General features: G+C 39.0%; 1 protein-coding gene across 11 annotated transcripts in view; it reads left to right on the forward strand.

The window, feature by feature from the left end:
- LOC121358864 (muscular LMNA interacting protein) overlaps positions 1-15,671 on the forward strand; it is a 102,930-nt gene that overhangs the window by 33,022 nt on the left and 54,237 nt on the right. For all 11 annotated transcript variants that reach the window (XM_041477396.1, XM_041477397.1, XM_041477402.1 and 8 more), the window contains exons 2-3: positions 7,749-7,907; positions 9,885-10,253. In XM_041477396.1, the coding sequence (XP_041333330.1) occupies positions 7,749-7,907; positions 9,885-10,253 (528 nt within the window). The remainder of the gene's footprint in view (positions 1-7,748; positions 7,908-9,884; positions 10,254-15,671) is intronic.

Genomic DNA, 15,671 nt, shown 5'->3' on the forward strand with positions numbered 1-15,671 from the left:
AAGCAGGTAATTTTTCACAGGGTGTGTTTGGTTATTCAAGCAGTTTTCTCAAACCCTTAGCTGGAGGGCTGGAGCCACAGCCCTTTGTGCAGAAGTAGAAAGCTTTACTACTATGCCTTTGGCTTCTTAGGGAGTGAGCTGTATGTGTAATCCTGCAGTCTTTGTCTATGTACAGCAGATACAGGGTGGGTTCAACTTGTTCTTTGCTGATTCCAGTGTGTCCTGGTGGTCTTGGGCTGATGCTTGGTATTCTGAATTTATAATTTTTTTTTGTATTCAACTGGACCACTAACCCCCTGAGTTTATCCATTTGGGAGAGACTTTTCTGCACTACCTCTCACACTTATCCTCTCTTCAATCTGTTTTCTCAGCACCTTCTCATTGTACTGTTCACCCAAGTGCACACAAACCCTCATGTACATGAGACTTATATTATGGTGTAGTCTAGGTGCAGACATACACTTAAAGTCCAAATGGTCCTATTATTGCAGCTCATTCCCAACAATCTCACAGTTGAAAGAAACCGAGACAACTTTCTCCTTTCTACCTCTTTTATTTTCTGTGTATCGTTATGGAAGCTGCCAGAATCTCCAGCTGTTTGCAGGAAGGTGGATGATGGTGGTGGTGGGGCTTACCCTGTGCTTTGGGCCCACTTGAAACTACTGTCTTTGTTAACAGTTTACTTGTTCCTCCTTCATCAGCCAGCACATCCTATATCTAAATTTGATGGTGTTTGATATGTTTTAAGTATGCCACATACTGGTTCTTTGCTTGCTCTGTTATCCTTAATAACTTAATTACAAGAATGTGACCAAGGTTACATTCTTGTAGTGAATAACAGCTTATTATTAATGATTTGTGCTTGTAACCCTAAGGCTTCTATTCCACACTTGCACTTTCAAGGCTTCTACTATTATCTTGTCGTTGTACTTTTGGAAGCATCTTTTAAAATCCCTTGTTTTTCTTTAACAGCCTTCAAGCTATGATAGCATGACTTGTAGAATTAGCACATATATATCCTTTTTCTCTGTAGTTAATCCATTGTACAAAATTAATGGTCTGCTAGGAGATTAGCTCAGTTGGTTAAAGCATATGCTAAGAATGCCAAGGTTGTGGGTTCAATCCCTGGCCACTCACAGCACAAAAAATGAGTTGGACTGATTGGTCCTTACAGGTCCTTTCCAACTCAGACTATTCTGTCATTCTATCAATAAGAGGGTGTAGTTTTCAAGACATGCAGGGGTATGTGCAGGCACAGATGTGATGCTGGGCACCAACTGCTTCCAAAATGCATTGCTTTTGACAACATCACTGGTGTGTTCCCAAACTTGCTCTGCAATGTGTTTTTGGAAGGAGAACAGCAGAGATGCTCACCTGCGGTGGCTGCACCACTGGGCTTGGTTCTCCTCAGGTGTGGCAGGCAGGACTGGCAGTGCTCAGGTGTGGTGGCAGAATGTCATGTGAACACATGTGGTGGCACAGAACCTGAGCTCTGTGGGGAGGGAGCAGCTCTGGCTGAAACCTCTCTGCCCCTCAACCACTCACACATTTTGCGACACCAAAAGGCAAATGGCTGATGTGTGATACTATAAAATTGAAGTTCCTTGCTAGCATCATCCCACAAGACTGATGTCTCAGCTGTGACAGATGTAAGGAGGGATTTATTTATCCTCCCAGTGCTTGATTTGAAAATGATACCCTCTTATTGATAGGCAGCTTTTGGGAAAACACAATGAGGGGAATTATGTCATATAGATTAATGAGAACGTGCTTTAGGGCTGCTGTGAGGATAACAGCAGCATTTTGGGACTCTCTTACAGGGCTGAAATTGCAAGAAACTTGCAGAAAAAAAGAATAAATTCTAATTTTCAATTTCTCACTGAGTAATCAAGTTGGAATTGTCCAAAAATGGACTGGAAAATCGGGATCTGTTTTGCCTCTCCACTATACTAATGGGACTAACCAGTGTGCAGCCTTTTTTGTTGGGCAGAGGTATCATGACATTGCATCAGCATACGCTATGTATATCAGTTTTTAAATGTTTCTGTTAATGTGCTAGTATGAATGCTTTACATGTGAAGGCATAAATCCTATGACCTTGTAAGGACTCCAGTTTCAAGGCAGATATTTTTCTTTATCTACAGGCATTGGATTTGATCTGAAGTCTCACATTTCCCAAGAAGTCTTCTGACAATGATCAATATAAAAATATTTGATAAACAATCCATGTGCATGGATTAGACAGCACCAGTTTTTTGTTTTGTTTTGATTTTTGATAAGTTTTCTTTTGCCTTCAAATTTTTTCAGTCTACTTTTGTCAGTCCTTTACTGCCTTCTGTGGAAGGCCAGATGGCAAGCCTGGCTGCACTAGTGCAAAATCAGCAACAAGATTTCAGCCTAATTTCTGGTTGGTCCACACAGCAAAATGAAAACACAGGACAGCCAGAAGGAAGTGGTGATTACCTGCTGAGGGAGAAACCAGGGGCAGTCTGGGTGTGGGACAACCTAGCTGTGGTTTTGTACATGGGTGATGGACTAGAGCAGCTTGGGATGTTACAACACAGTGTTTTAACTTGGGAGATGTTGCTTCTTAGGAAGTTTCGGAGACTGAAAGCAAATAAGCAGTTTAAGGGTGTCAGTGACACTAGAAATATAATTTAAAGACCTAGATCATCTTAGGGTCTAATATTTTATGAGCATTTAGTCACACTGTATTTAATTACATCAAGTAAGTATAACAAGCAAGGTATTTTACTTGCCCTTAGCAAAAGGAGGAAATGAAATGTTATTTTTCCTTACTTTTCATCAAACTTAGCTGCATATGTGTAGAGCAGTATCAAAGGGCAGTTACAGTTGTATAAAGTCTGCTGGGCTGAAGAGCTAATTAAAATGATGTTTGAAAAAAACCACTTAATCTGAATGAGTGCTTGCATTTTGAATAATAGATTAAAATTTTTTACTCTTATTCATTTGCTCTTTCTAGTGCTTTACACACATCACACATTAATTTTCAAAAAATACTTGTCTGCATTTGAGTGTGTGTTGATGTAATGAAAGAAGCACAAATGATTTGCTGAAGGTGATAAAATGGGCACATCATAAAGCTTGGGGAAGCTTCTGGACCACAGTTATCCTTGGTAACTTTGGAACAAACTTCATCTTGACTATAATTTCACTCTGGACTTTTGGAATGGGTTTAGCTTTTTCCTCTGAAGTTTCACAGAGAGAAAGTTGGTGTTCAGATGATTATCTGCTGCTGTTTGTAAAAGGTTTTAGAAAAGCCAGAGCTCATATTACACAATAAACAGCTAATCCACATTAGGTGATAGCTATAATGAGTCAGGATATGAAGATAGGCTGAAGATTCTTACACCTCATTCACTGATAATTCATTCTGACTGGGTTTTTCTGTCTCGAGGAGAAGGCAATGTCTCTTCGTCTTTGACTTAAGTCTGAACATAGAAAAGGAGTTTAAGGAGAGATTACAGAACTCAGGCTGTGTTTTTGGATGGCCCCTCTCCCTAGCTGGGTGAATGGTGTTAGCTGTGCTCTCTCTGAGTGTCAGAGCTATGTTTATCACCCAGGAATTGTGGGCATGTGAATTTGTGCTCTGACCAAAACAGTGCATCAGTCAACATGTTTCTATTCCATGATGTACACACTTGTTATTTTGCTATTATTTACTCATAAATTCCTTTTCTGTCCTTTAAACAAATAAATATCTTCAAAGGAAGAACTGGATGTTTCTAGAATGAGGTTTTCTCGGGGTGTTGTTTTATTAATGGAATGACTTACATTAACAAATCAGTGGAAGAAATGGTAACGTGAACCAGCATATTGAATTTCACTTTAGCAATCTGTATTCCAGAAGGAAGTCCTGAGAAGCAGTCATTGACAATAGAACCTCTATTTAAATTACAAAATAGGCAGTATGCTGAGTGCATATAGAGCATATGAGAGATTAAATAGAAGTGTTTGTTTGTGTTCATAAGGTAACCAAGACAATAAAAATGGGCTCTACAACTAAGACTTCAGAAGCTGTGATAATGAAAACAGTAATTAATATAATTTAAGTTACTATCCCCAGGGCAGCTGTAAATTGATGGTATTAATTATGCAACAAACCTGTTTGTAAATTGATGACATAGGAGCTCATGGAAGTCATCTAGAATAAATTTTTCATTTTGAAGCTTTTTGGCAATATATTATGCAGCTGTCAATAGACACCAATGGATATTCAAAGGTTATTTATATTAAAGTCTATAATTTGTCTTCTTCAAAAAATGAATTAATGTGAAGACTGCAGTTATAAACAATCTGTTATTTCATGTGCATAAGATTGATTATATAATATAAACCAGAATTCCTTATTCCTTAGTATTGAATTCAATAGATGCCATGTTTGGTATTTTTCTGCCACTGTAACTGTGTTGATTCAAGTGAATTCCAGCAGCAGGGAATGTATGATATTGAATTACCTCTTCTGTTACTACTGATTACAAAGACAAGATGATAAGAAGTTTAATATATTTTTTAATAGATATTTGAATTTTAAGCTTTTTTTCTTTATTGTTTACCTCTACACATCAGAGTGGCTATTAATAGATGTGATGAAGTGCTGGAAGCCCATCCAGCCTGTTCATTTCTTTTCAGTTCTTCAAGGTTAGAAACATCAGCCAGAGAGAGAGATGGTAAATGAGAGGAGTATATAAAAAAGGTGCAAAAATCTTTTTCCTACCTTAAAGAAGGAAGTAGTACGCAACAGTTCCTCTGCTTTGCATTGTTAAATGAAAATTTAAATTTTAGAATGTCAAAGTATTTTTACTTATTTTTAAAAAAAATATATAAAATGAAAGCAAGCACTTAAAAATAATTTAAAGTAACAAATATTTCTCTTTTGTTTTCCCTCATTGGCAATGCTTGTGTTTTCTGGCTAGTCATGTGATATTTGCTTGTCTAGGTTTCTGTGAAGCAGCTTAGATTGCATGACCAGTTTTACCAGCTGGAAGTACCTGTTTCTCAATTGCTGTGAGTGAAACTAAGAGGAGCACAGTCCTGTCACTGCTTAGTGCAGTATCTAGCAACTTGAAACTGTCTGAAGTGCAGTAATTGTATTTGCTTGTGTATGCTTTCTAAATTCTAAAATAATATACGCTAGGGGAATATAAATAATGCCGTGATTTAATGGCATCTCCCACCTGACAAAAAAAAAAACAAAAAAAACCCACTTGTTTGTCTATTTTTATGTATTTTCCAATCATAGTTTTAGCTTGCAAGCAATTTTGGTAATTATTTCCACAATGTCTTTAGGCCAAAGACAGCAAGGTTTTCTTTGCGTGTTCTGTAATTTTTCCACCAAAGCAATAAAACTGGAAGTGCAGGGTAAGACATACAAAATAAGGTGATATCAAGATATCTCCATTACTGTGCAACAGCCTGGAGCCTCTAGTCTAATTTTGTGTTTGTATTTCCTTGTTACAAATATGCAGATAAAATAGTGGGAGTTTAGCAATGTTGACACATTATATTGGAATTTGCCATAAATCTGTTTTTTGTTTGGGCTTGCTATTTGCACTCTTATTCCCTCTCTTCCTTTTTCTAAGGAATATTTTGCCCTCTGACTCAAGAATATCCAGTGATACAGAACAGCTGCTGTCAAGTGTCAAAACAAGAGCATGACTAGAGGGTGAGGTAGAGGGGGAAAATGTTTTTAAAAACAACCAAGGTAGTCAAAGTCATCAGCTGCGCTTCCTAATTAGAGAGAGAAGATGAAAGCAAAACGACAGGTCTTGGAAAGCACAGGACATCTCGAGCTGATTTTAGTGTAGACCCAGGCAGGGTGTGAGACTGCAGTGAATTGTGTCAGCTGTGCAGAAATCACTGATGCTGATGTGGTGCTCCTGCCCCTTGAAGGCCCTTTGGGTGCAGCAGGGGCTGGGCTGGAGCTGCATCCTGGGCTGTGCCGTGGGGACTGGCAGCCGCTCGCCTGCCAGCGCGTCCTTCAGTACTGATGGTACTCAGCTGGCTTTCATCAGGCACAAGGACCAAGGGTTTATTGTGCTGGCTAATAATATTTAAAAATTGTGTTGGTCTGTTATGAAAAGCAATGGTCAGACTCAAGTACCTTAGCTCCTGAGAGAAGGACAGAGCTGTTGTTTCTCCTTCACGTCAAATAACAACCCGAGCTCCTGGCATGGTGCAGCATTTAGCTGTTATTCTTTCACTGTTGATTCAGGCCATGCATTATATATTCTGGTGCTTGGTCACTTGTGTGAAGTGGAGGGGGAAGTAAAAGTAGGAGAGTACCTTGTACCTGCACACCTGGATGTGTCTGAGAGAGCACAGTTGTTCCAAACTGTAGAGGAAAGAGCAGCTGGCAGCATTTCTACATATAACCTGCCTCTGTTTTGCCCAAGCACTCCAGGAGACAGCTGTTAGTAGAGGTAACTAATATTTGCCTAGAGTTTTTTAAAACTGGAAATCTGTGTCCATCATTTTAATGTTCCAGCCACAAGACGATCAAGTAATGTAAACCATAATTCTACTCTGTTCCATAATTGCTATTTACTTATGGATGCAAATTACAAAGAAGCATAATGAGAGTCATAGCTCTTCAATTTGTTTCACTTTAAACAAGCAAGCAAGCAAAAAAAAAAAAAAAAGAAGCTGAGGCAATAATCATGTTTTGCTGTATGATTCAATACAGTTCAACCATTTGCATAGTAGTTATCATTGAAAAGACATTGAAAAGACAACAGTCATAAGAATTACATAAGATATAACAAAGGAATATCAATGTACTTCATAGCTGTGAATCAGAAAAATTAATTTTTTATGCCAACAAGTAATGGGAAAGTCAGCATGTTGGGTTCAGTGGTTTGGGGTGTGGTTCCCTCTGTTTTCCTGGCGAAGACATGTGCAGTTCCTCTTCCTGATATCTGTCAAAGCAACTGAGAGTTTTATGATGATGTGGACTTCTTCTCCCTGTTCCATCTCCTGTGAAGGGGATTCAGGTGATCAGAGAGCACTGTGATAAAATCGAACATTTAGGTGAAATTGCCTTCATTTAGTCTCTCTTGTCTTTGGTGCATTCAGGCCCTACATACACAGTCCTACTGAGAGGGCAACAAAGGGAGGGAGAAATAAGCAGACAGACAAGAAACTAGTTGGTGTATGTGGCTGGGAACCCCAAAGAAAATGGAGAAGATACTTAAATTGCAATTTATTTCTGATATTGCTCAGAATTAGCTGCATTTACATTAGAAATTTGAACATATTTTGCTTTTTTTTTCAGAGCAAAAGTTTTTCCAATTTGGTTTTTGTTAAGTAAATACTCTAGGGGCTGTAATTTGCCTGGATACACTGGTATAATTGAATTTTTGTTCTACTAAAGTGGAGTTAAACAAAGATAAAAACAGCCTTGAAATGGATTAAATGTGGTTTCCTGATTTTGTTATGGAAAATTGAAATAATAACAAGCTATCAAACAAAAGTTCCCCTGTCTGCTGAGCCATACCACTAGAATATAGAGAATGTTGATGAGTATAACCAAGGCAGTGTTTTGTCTGCTAAATAAGGCTTTAATACACAACCAGTTAAAAAACCCTACCAAAACAATGACAGGTAGAGTTAAAAACAGACATGTAAGTTATATAGATTCATTGTTTCATGTTATTCATATTATCTCAACTCTGATAAAAATTGTCTATATTTGGATAAAGAAGTTGAATTAATTTTGTGTTTTGTAGGTCTCTTCTCAAGAATCTGGGACCAAACCATTGACCTTCACATTCGTACCATCCATTGGACAGCTTCCAACTCATTTTGAGGTTGTGGATATCTCTAAGTTCCTTGTGACAATTCCAGAGGAACCAAAGGATCTGAGCAACCAAAAAATTGTAAATAAGGTAGATTTATTTTTGCATTACTTTTTCCACTTCTTCAAAAGATAAAGAAAATTTTATTCTGAGCATTGCTGAACTGAAGCCCTTTCCCTTGAATGGTTTCTTGGCTTGTGCTTGGTTTAATTAACAAGATGTGGAATCACTGTGCAAGAGAAGGCGAGTGTCTGCTCAATAGTTTGCTTTGCCTTTGGCAGAATTTGTACTGGAAGGAAACCCTTGATCATCTCAATTCTGTGCTCTGTCAGTCATGCAATGGCAGGTGAGGGGGATTCCTTCCTTTATGACAGCAAGGGTAGTGTGCAAGGAGTTTTATCACATGGGAATTGACCAGGAGTTGTTCACTGGATCCTGGTTTCAGCAAATGCCAGTGCTGTGGCTTCCAGAAAGGTGCCAATTCCTTTCATAGCTGCATAGTAATGCATCAAAGTGGAAGCGAGCTTTTGATTTTTGAAAACTTCTCCCTGTGATTTCCTGCAACAGTGAAGCCAGCAGCGCAACATTCCTGGCTCTCCTTCCTTTAGTCAGCTCTTTGTTTATTTGTTTCCTGCCTCACAACAATTAATGTGTTATTTTATTCCATGCTGCTCGAAAGGCTACCACAATCTTCAGGTTAATATTAGTGCTTATGGCCATTCTGCTTTTGTGTAACAGCTCTTTCCCTGGGACGTTGCTGGGGCTGCAGTTCTGGGTGCTTTTCCATGTAATAAACTTTTCACAGTAGTTCACAGCCCTCTGACCTGAACGTGTTCCAGTATTTCAGTGACCTATCTGTTGAAAGAGGGGTTAGGTCTGCGCAAAGGATGGATGTATTTGAAGAGACATGCACTGGAATATTATCCCCAGTTGGTTTAACTCATTAGTTACATTTACAGCTGCTCAGTCTTGGTTTTGTTATAATTAATGCCCAGGGTAAAGCAGAATCAGGTCTTCCTGTCATCCATCCCGTGTGTTTCTCTATAGACAGAGGAAACTTTTTCTGGTAGTTGATGCAGTTGTGAGGCCTTCATAGCACAGATTAGTCCCTCTTCTAAAATGTCTGGAACCTGAACAATGTTTTGACAACCAACATCAGATAATCAAAATAACACTCTCAAACTCATAGTGGTGATATCCCCCTTTGTGGTCCAGTATTTTTTCTAAGAACTGAACTCCAGGACTCATGGAGCTGCCAGTGAAGTGGAAATTTGTAATAACCATGTTCCTCAAGCAGCAGTCAAATATGAGCCCCATCTGGATGCTTCCTCTTGCAGAACACAATGTGTTTATTCATTTACCTGATTCCTCCTCTGAGGGAAACATGATTTGCAATAGCAGGTTCGATACTGCATGCTTTAATGATATGTGTGTCACGTGTATAGTCTGCACTATTCCTGCTTTCACCCAAAGCATGCTTGAGAAGTGACATACTGGATGTGGAAATTGCAGAAAATACGAGGAACAATTGTGGTCTGTGCTATGAAGCTTGAACATACAGCAAAGCTCTCTGACCTCCGAGTCTGTTTGCTCTCTTCGAAGAACGCCTTGTCTTAAGGGCCTTTGTTCCCTCATTAATATGTATAGGTTTTGTCCCAGATTTTTCTGTCAGACTCCTCTGAGGAGCATTGTGTTCTCCGTGGATCCCGCGGTCGGGGCGCCTTCCCATCGTGTCTGGTGTAGTGCGGTCTGACAGCTCATTCGGCTTGGCTGCACCCTCCTTCCCGGTTCCCGTGCTCCATGTCTCGGGCCACTGCTGTCTCAGAGCCCCCCGTTGCTCTGTGAGTTGCTGGGAAGGCAGCCCCCACAGCACTGGCTGGAGGCTCGGAGCTGGGACTCCCTGGGGAAGTGGCTTCTGCTGAGTACTCATGCCTAAATTCTTCATTTGCCTACTGCACTTTTGGTAGTGCAGAGACAGCCACTACCTAAAGCCAAAATTGCTTCACATTTTGGGGAACACAAATAAAATGCAGTTAATTGGGATATTTTTCCTTGTATCTTTTGCAGTCTGACGCAGTCTCTGATGAGCTGGTCTTAAAGAGTGGGGCCAAACAAGACTGTGTGTCCACTGTCTGTGCAGGCAGCACGCGAACGGCTTTCCAGTCCCTGGGGTGTAATTCAAGCAAAGGAGAAATGCAGGAGAATGACCTTTTTAAGGCTGAGTTTATCCTGATTACGGACTCCGGTGATGAAGATGAAGTAGCTGCTGCCTCAAGCAACGTTCATCAGCCTTCCAATGGCTACAGTCCCATCAGTGCTCAGCTGCTGACCACATCCCATGTTTCCCCTGGCACCGAGGCAGGGAAACCTCCTGGCGATGGGCACCTTCCAGGTGCTGCACTTTCCCACAGTACTACTGATCCAGAAAACCATCAGGTAATGAGCTGTTTAGACTCTAGAGATAACCTTTGCTTTCTGAATCTTTTAGGATATGGAGCCAGTTTGTACAGCAGCTGGGTCAATTTGTTCTTTAATTAATATTTTCATTGGCCATTTCTGTAACGTTTGGACCTTAAGGAGGTGGCCCAACTCTTTTGACTTGCTGCCTCTCCATATGATTCTGGTGTGTGTGTGGAGCAGATGAGGCAGATCTATGCTTTCCTTTAAGAGCAGCTCATCATGACAGCAAGTTAATCAGGAAATGTTAGATTCCTAGCTAGTCTAAATTGGGTAAGGTCATTGAAATCAATGGAGCCTTGAGATCATTTGAATTATTAGCATCAGACTTCCCAGACCTAGATTATTTTTTCTCCTCAGCACTTCTTGCAGTCATTTATGCAAGAGAAAGGAGCTGTAAAAATCCTATTATTCTGATTATTGGTTGGTACACCTGACTTTGCACAGGTGCAAAGAACTAATGAAGATGAAACTTCTATTTAATGTGGATCTTTATAGGTGCATTTATTGACTTACTACATTTTCAATTCTCCCTGGGGCATTTCCAAAAAGAGTCTTTGAAACATTTCATTTACAAAATGCATCCATCCAAACTACTGCATGAAAAGTTAATGTCTCCCATCTTGGGAAGAACACTGATATATATTTAAGGGTATATATGCAATGGAAAATTCCACCTTTAGCAAAATAGCAATGTCTGTGCCACATGAAATAAATTCAGGAATTTCCTTTGACCTTGACTGGGTTACCATCACTTGAAAATTCAATTCTTCATTGAGAATTTAAAAACAAATGTTAAGCATGGCTACTTTGTTTCTGAAAATGATTTCCAGGATTTCCTATCTTGTGTTGAAATATTTTGCCACCCAATTTTTCATAAAAGAATAAATTTATGATTGAAGATATTGTGGATAAGAAATCCACTCTACTCCGGGATTCACAGCAATATGAAATGTTCGTTGCTTCTGAGAAACTCCCAGTAAAGTCACTGAGAATTTTCCATGAGGAAGGTTAATGGCATAGGTAAGCATACATAGAGGAAGCAGCCTGTAACAGAAACTTGTTCTGAGGAAATACAAATTTACTTTAGCAACGTTCAGGCTTACTTGGGTATTTTTAAAAAGAGCTTTTACAGAAATTGGGTGAATTTTGGAATACTATACAGAAGAGTTCCTATGCTGGATCTTTCTTAAGCTTCTGGTGACTTGAGAAGTAAAGAGAGATTTGGCTGGTGAGGTAACAGAAGATAAAGATTGCAGAGAACAAGAAATTAAGTCCAACTTTGCTAACTATTCACCTGAACAGGAAGAGAAGCAGTATGTAATATGGGTAACTGCATATCTTGTCATTATTCTTTAGTCACAAGTTTTCAAGACTGTACTTCCTCAGTCTTCATTATCTCATTATCTTTAGCCACCTCTATTTCTTCATTAAAAAAATGGTTTTACTAAGCTGCTTTTCACCTTGTTCTGATTCTAAGGTGTTTCCTTAGGCATCACTCTTTCTGACTTGTTATCTAATGAAGGATCATCACTTCTGAAATGAGAGAAAAACTATGAAAAGATTAAAGAGATGCATTGTTTACCTGTTGGTACATTTCCCTTTTACAAAGGACTCCATATATGGGCTACCTTTTCAGTTCTTGGATTATAAGGGCAGTATCATGTCCCTTTTAAGAGGTATTGCATATAACATTAAGTTAACTTAAAAGCATAATTAGACAATGAGTTTCCTGTCAGATGTGAAAAAAGCAAGGACCAGTATTGGGGACCATTGTGTTGCAGAAGGGATCACTCTAACTGACCCAGAGGGCTCATTTAGTTTCATTAATTGGTTTAAACAAAAGTCAAAAAAGCATTAAAAAATTGGAAATTTCTGTTGTGTGAGACATAGAGGTCCTGACTGATATTGGAAAATGCCGTGCTATATTCAAAGTCTGAAAAAAATAACTTGTTATCTTGTTATTCTGATCACTTTTGGAACTTTTTTGTAATAGTTTAATGTTTATATATTGTGCTGGGGTTCTTTTTTTTTTTTTTAATTTTTTTTTTTTTTTATGTTAAAGAGAGTCTAGCCATGCAAGAGAGTCAGACTGACTCCTGCCTTTGGGAGTTTACCCTTTGGCTTGAGAGGATGTCAGCTTCCCTGAGAATGTCAGGGCATGAGCTCAACTTGGAGAAATTTCTTGACTTGCTCTGGGGGGTCAGTAACTGGAAGGATTTTTAGTTACTTGAAGTCACTTGATGTTCCTCTGTCCTTTGAGTGCCATCTGGTTTGGCTTTTCCAGACAAATGATTCAAGGGTCCCTACTAACTCATGCAATTGTGTGGACAATGCACCTTCCTTGTTGGGAGAAACTGGACTAAATAGCATTTATATTAATTCTGTCTCAGCTCACAGTCTGGTTTGCTGTGTTGTCTCTAGGGTTTTTTTCAAGTCTTCCACAGTTTCTGGTGTTTCCTTCTGACTTTCTGGTTCTCAGGTTGCAGTCTTTGTAGTTGCAGTCTTATTTTTTCCTGTCTATAAGGAGATTCTACTGAGGTCAAAGCATGATTAACTGGGCCCAGGATCAGGTTTAAATTGAAGACATGATTCACTCAGGCATGATTTCTGCCTTTTGGCATCTCAGTTTGCACACTCTTTCCCTTTTCCAGTTTGACCAGCAGATCTTTCAGGGTCTTGCTGGTATAACTAATCACATCTTTTGTGCCCTTCCAGAACAGTGTGACCTCACCAGAATGACCATTTGCCTTATCTCCAGCTCAGTTCTGCCATTTCAAACGTGCTGAAGGTCTTCTGGGCAAGGCTCAATACTAGTATTATGTCTGCTCTGAAAATTCTGGCATGATTAACTACGAGGCATCAAGATCTTTTCCGAGTGCCTTTGTGCCATCATAACCTTGCCACCTATTTCAACTTTCTTCATACATTTTTGGGACATGTATAGCTACTCAGAAGAAGAGAAAAAAGCTTGCAGTTGAATCACAGACCAAAGAAGCACAAATCTACTTTGGTCACTCCTTCTGCACTAATCCAATTCACCTACAGAAGGGTTTAATCCAGTAGACAACCTGAACAGAAAAAATTCCATTGATTGAGGGAAGTTATTCTATCTCACCAGGCACTGTTGAAGCTGCAACTGTAAAGCCATGCTCAGTTTGATGGCCAGCAGCTCTCAAATTCAAGAGAGATGTGAGGAAGGGAAAGGGGTCCAGCACAAAAGTGTAAATATGTTTGGGGCACATGTGAGCTGAGGCTGAAGGAGCTGGCTTTGTTGACTCCCACCAAGAGACAGCCAAGGAGGCACTGGGAGCTGCCCAGAACCACTGGCAGGGCAGTTATGGACATGACAGAGCCAAACTCTCCTCTGCAGGGGCAGGTGAGGCAGCAACGGCTGCAAACTGCAGCATGGGTGATCCCATCTGGAGCTCAGGAGCAGATTCTTCAGTGGGAGGTGGTGCAGCACTGGCACAGGCTGCCTGGGGGTGCTGGAGCTCCATCAGAGCTCTGGAGACTGAGGAGACATGGCCACAGCTGACCTGAGCCACTGGTGCTGGTGAGAGCCCTGCTTTGAGTAGGAGGCTGGACTAGATGACCTCTGAAGTCACTTCCAAGCCACTTTGATTATGATTTCCTGATCCTGTAAAGAAGAGGTTGATCATCTATGGATATGGTTATTAATACTGTGTTGCAATAGCAAAATCATTCCTGAAGACTTGATTAATGGTTCAATTAGTTCAGCACGTAAATATTCAGTGGTATTTAAACTGGAAGAATACTGCAAAAATGTGTTTATCCTACTTGCAGGAGCATATTTGTCATCTGCTACTATGAACATTTTTGTAGCTGCTTATAAATCTTATTAAGTTTTAACTAATTAGAAGTCAGTGCACATCATGTGCTTTTATTATGAAGTTTTATATTTGTTCCTCACTTTCTTTTAATCTGTTTTCTTTGTAAGGGAAATTTATCTATTCTAGTTTGAAATACAGAGATTAAACACCCCAGCTCTGTTTTGGTAGTTGATTAGCTTCCAGAATTCATTATTAAATTCAGGAGGCTGCTCCAAATTATCAGATTTATTACCACACTGCTTTTCAACTCATTAAATAAATTTATCTTTAATGACATATATAATAATAGTTTTTCATAATGATTAAATGCTGGCAAATGATTCTCAATTTCCAGTATTTTCCTTCTTCTTAATTAGCAGCATTTTCAACAAGAGTCCTAATTTGTCAATTGAATGGAAAATATATACAAGGATATAAGCAACATTAATTTTTATATTCCAATATTTGTCCTGTATACATCCATTGACTTTGCACTTTGAAGTGGTACACCTTAGAACATGTAAAAAATAGGGGAAGTTGGTGTTGTTGTAAAGGCATTCGGAGGTTTTCTGTTTCTTCCTATAAATCAAAGCATTGACCTGGCTTTTCTGAAGTTACCTTATGCAGAAAGTGTCTTTGGTTTAAAAGGCTTGATATTTGTATGGTATCATTTAGCAGGAAGAGCTCACTGATTTTAAATTATAATGGCTAATAAAATTTTGAAGTGTGTGTTTAGCCCATATTTAGGCATATTCTTGCCTTTGAAATCTTTTAAGTCTTGCTCTTCTGTTGCAGCTTCTTCCAGCATGTGTTCTCACTTGATAATTAGTTGTTTTGTTCTTATTTTTCTTTTGTTTTGTTTATATCGATACTATATTACATAATCATAATCATAATAATCATAATTTGTCTCTATTATGGGTAAGGTATATGTATTAAAATATAATTCATAGGCTGAGCCACAGCCATGAGCAAGTCGTGTGTTGAAACTGAATGGTATAATAGTCTTTCATAGAGCTGCATAATATTTTCAGGGTATCTAACAGCAGTTAAATATGTGCTCTTATATTTACATCAAGTTTGATGAAATTGGAGTCCATTTCCCTGCTTTCAAATTGCTCAGTCAAATGTTAGGGGACAGTTTGTATCCTTTTAGTTTTACAGTTGACTTTAATCATGATTTCATACTGGTATGTTTTATTCATATTGTGTATACCTCAGTTTTTAATTTAAGCATTATAATAACTTGAAAGATTTTGAGAGAATTTCTTTCTTTAGAAGCATGAAACTGTATAACAGGTTGCTAATACACTTGTATGCTCTAATTGGTTTTGACAAATCCTAATTAGAATAGACCCAAGAAAAAAGACACTCATGAAAGAGCTCATTACTGTTTTATTAGTGTATCGAAAGACTGTGAAGAAGGGGATAAGGACTCTCACATGCCTGCAAACTGTCAAATGCTCTGCTCTGTGAATGACAGGAGAAGGGAAAAGCAGACTGGATGTCTGTTTTAATAGTTCCAAGCAAATTTCTCATTCTGATATCACAGTGCTGCAGAAGG

Source organism: Pyrgilauda ruficollis, unplaced genomic scaffold, assembly GCF_017590135.1.
Source record: "Pyrgilauda ruficollis isolate IOZ18807 unplaced genomic scaffold, ASM1759013v1 scaffold40, whole genome shotgun sequence".
Lineage (NCBI taxonomy): Eukaryota > Metazoa > Chordata > Aves > Passeriformes > Passeridae > Pyrgilauda > Pyrgilauda ruficollis.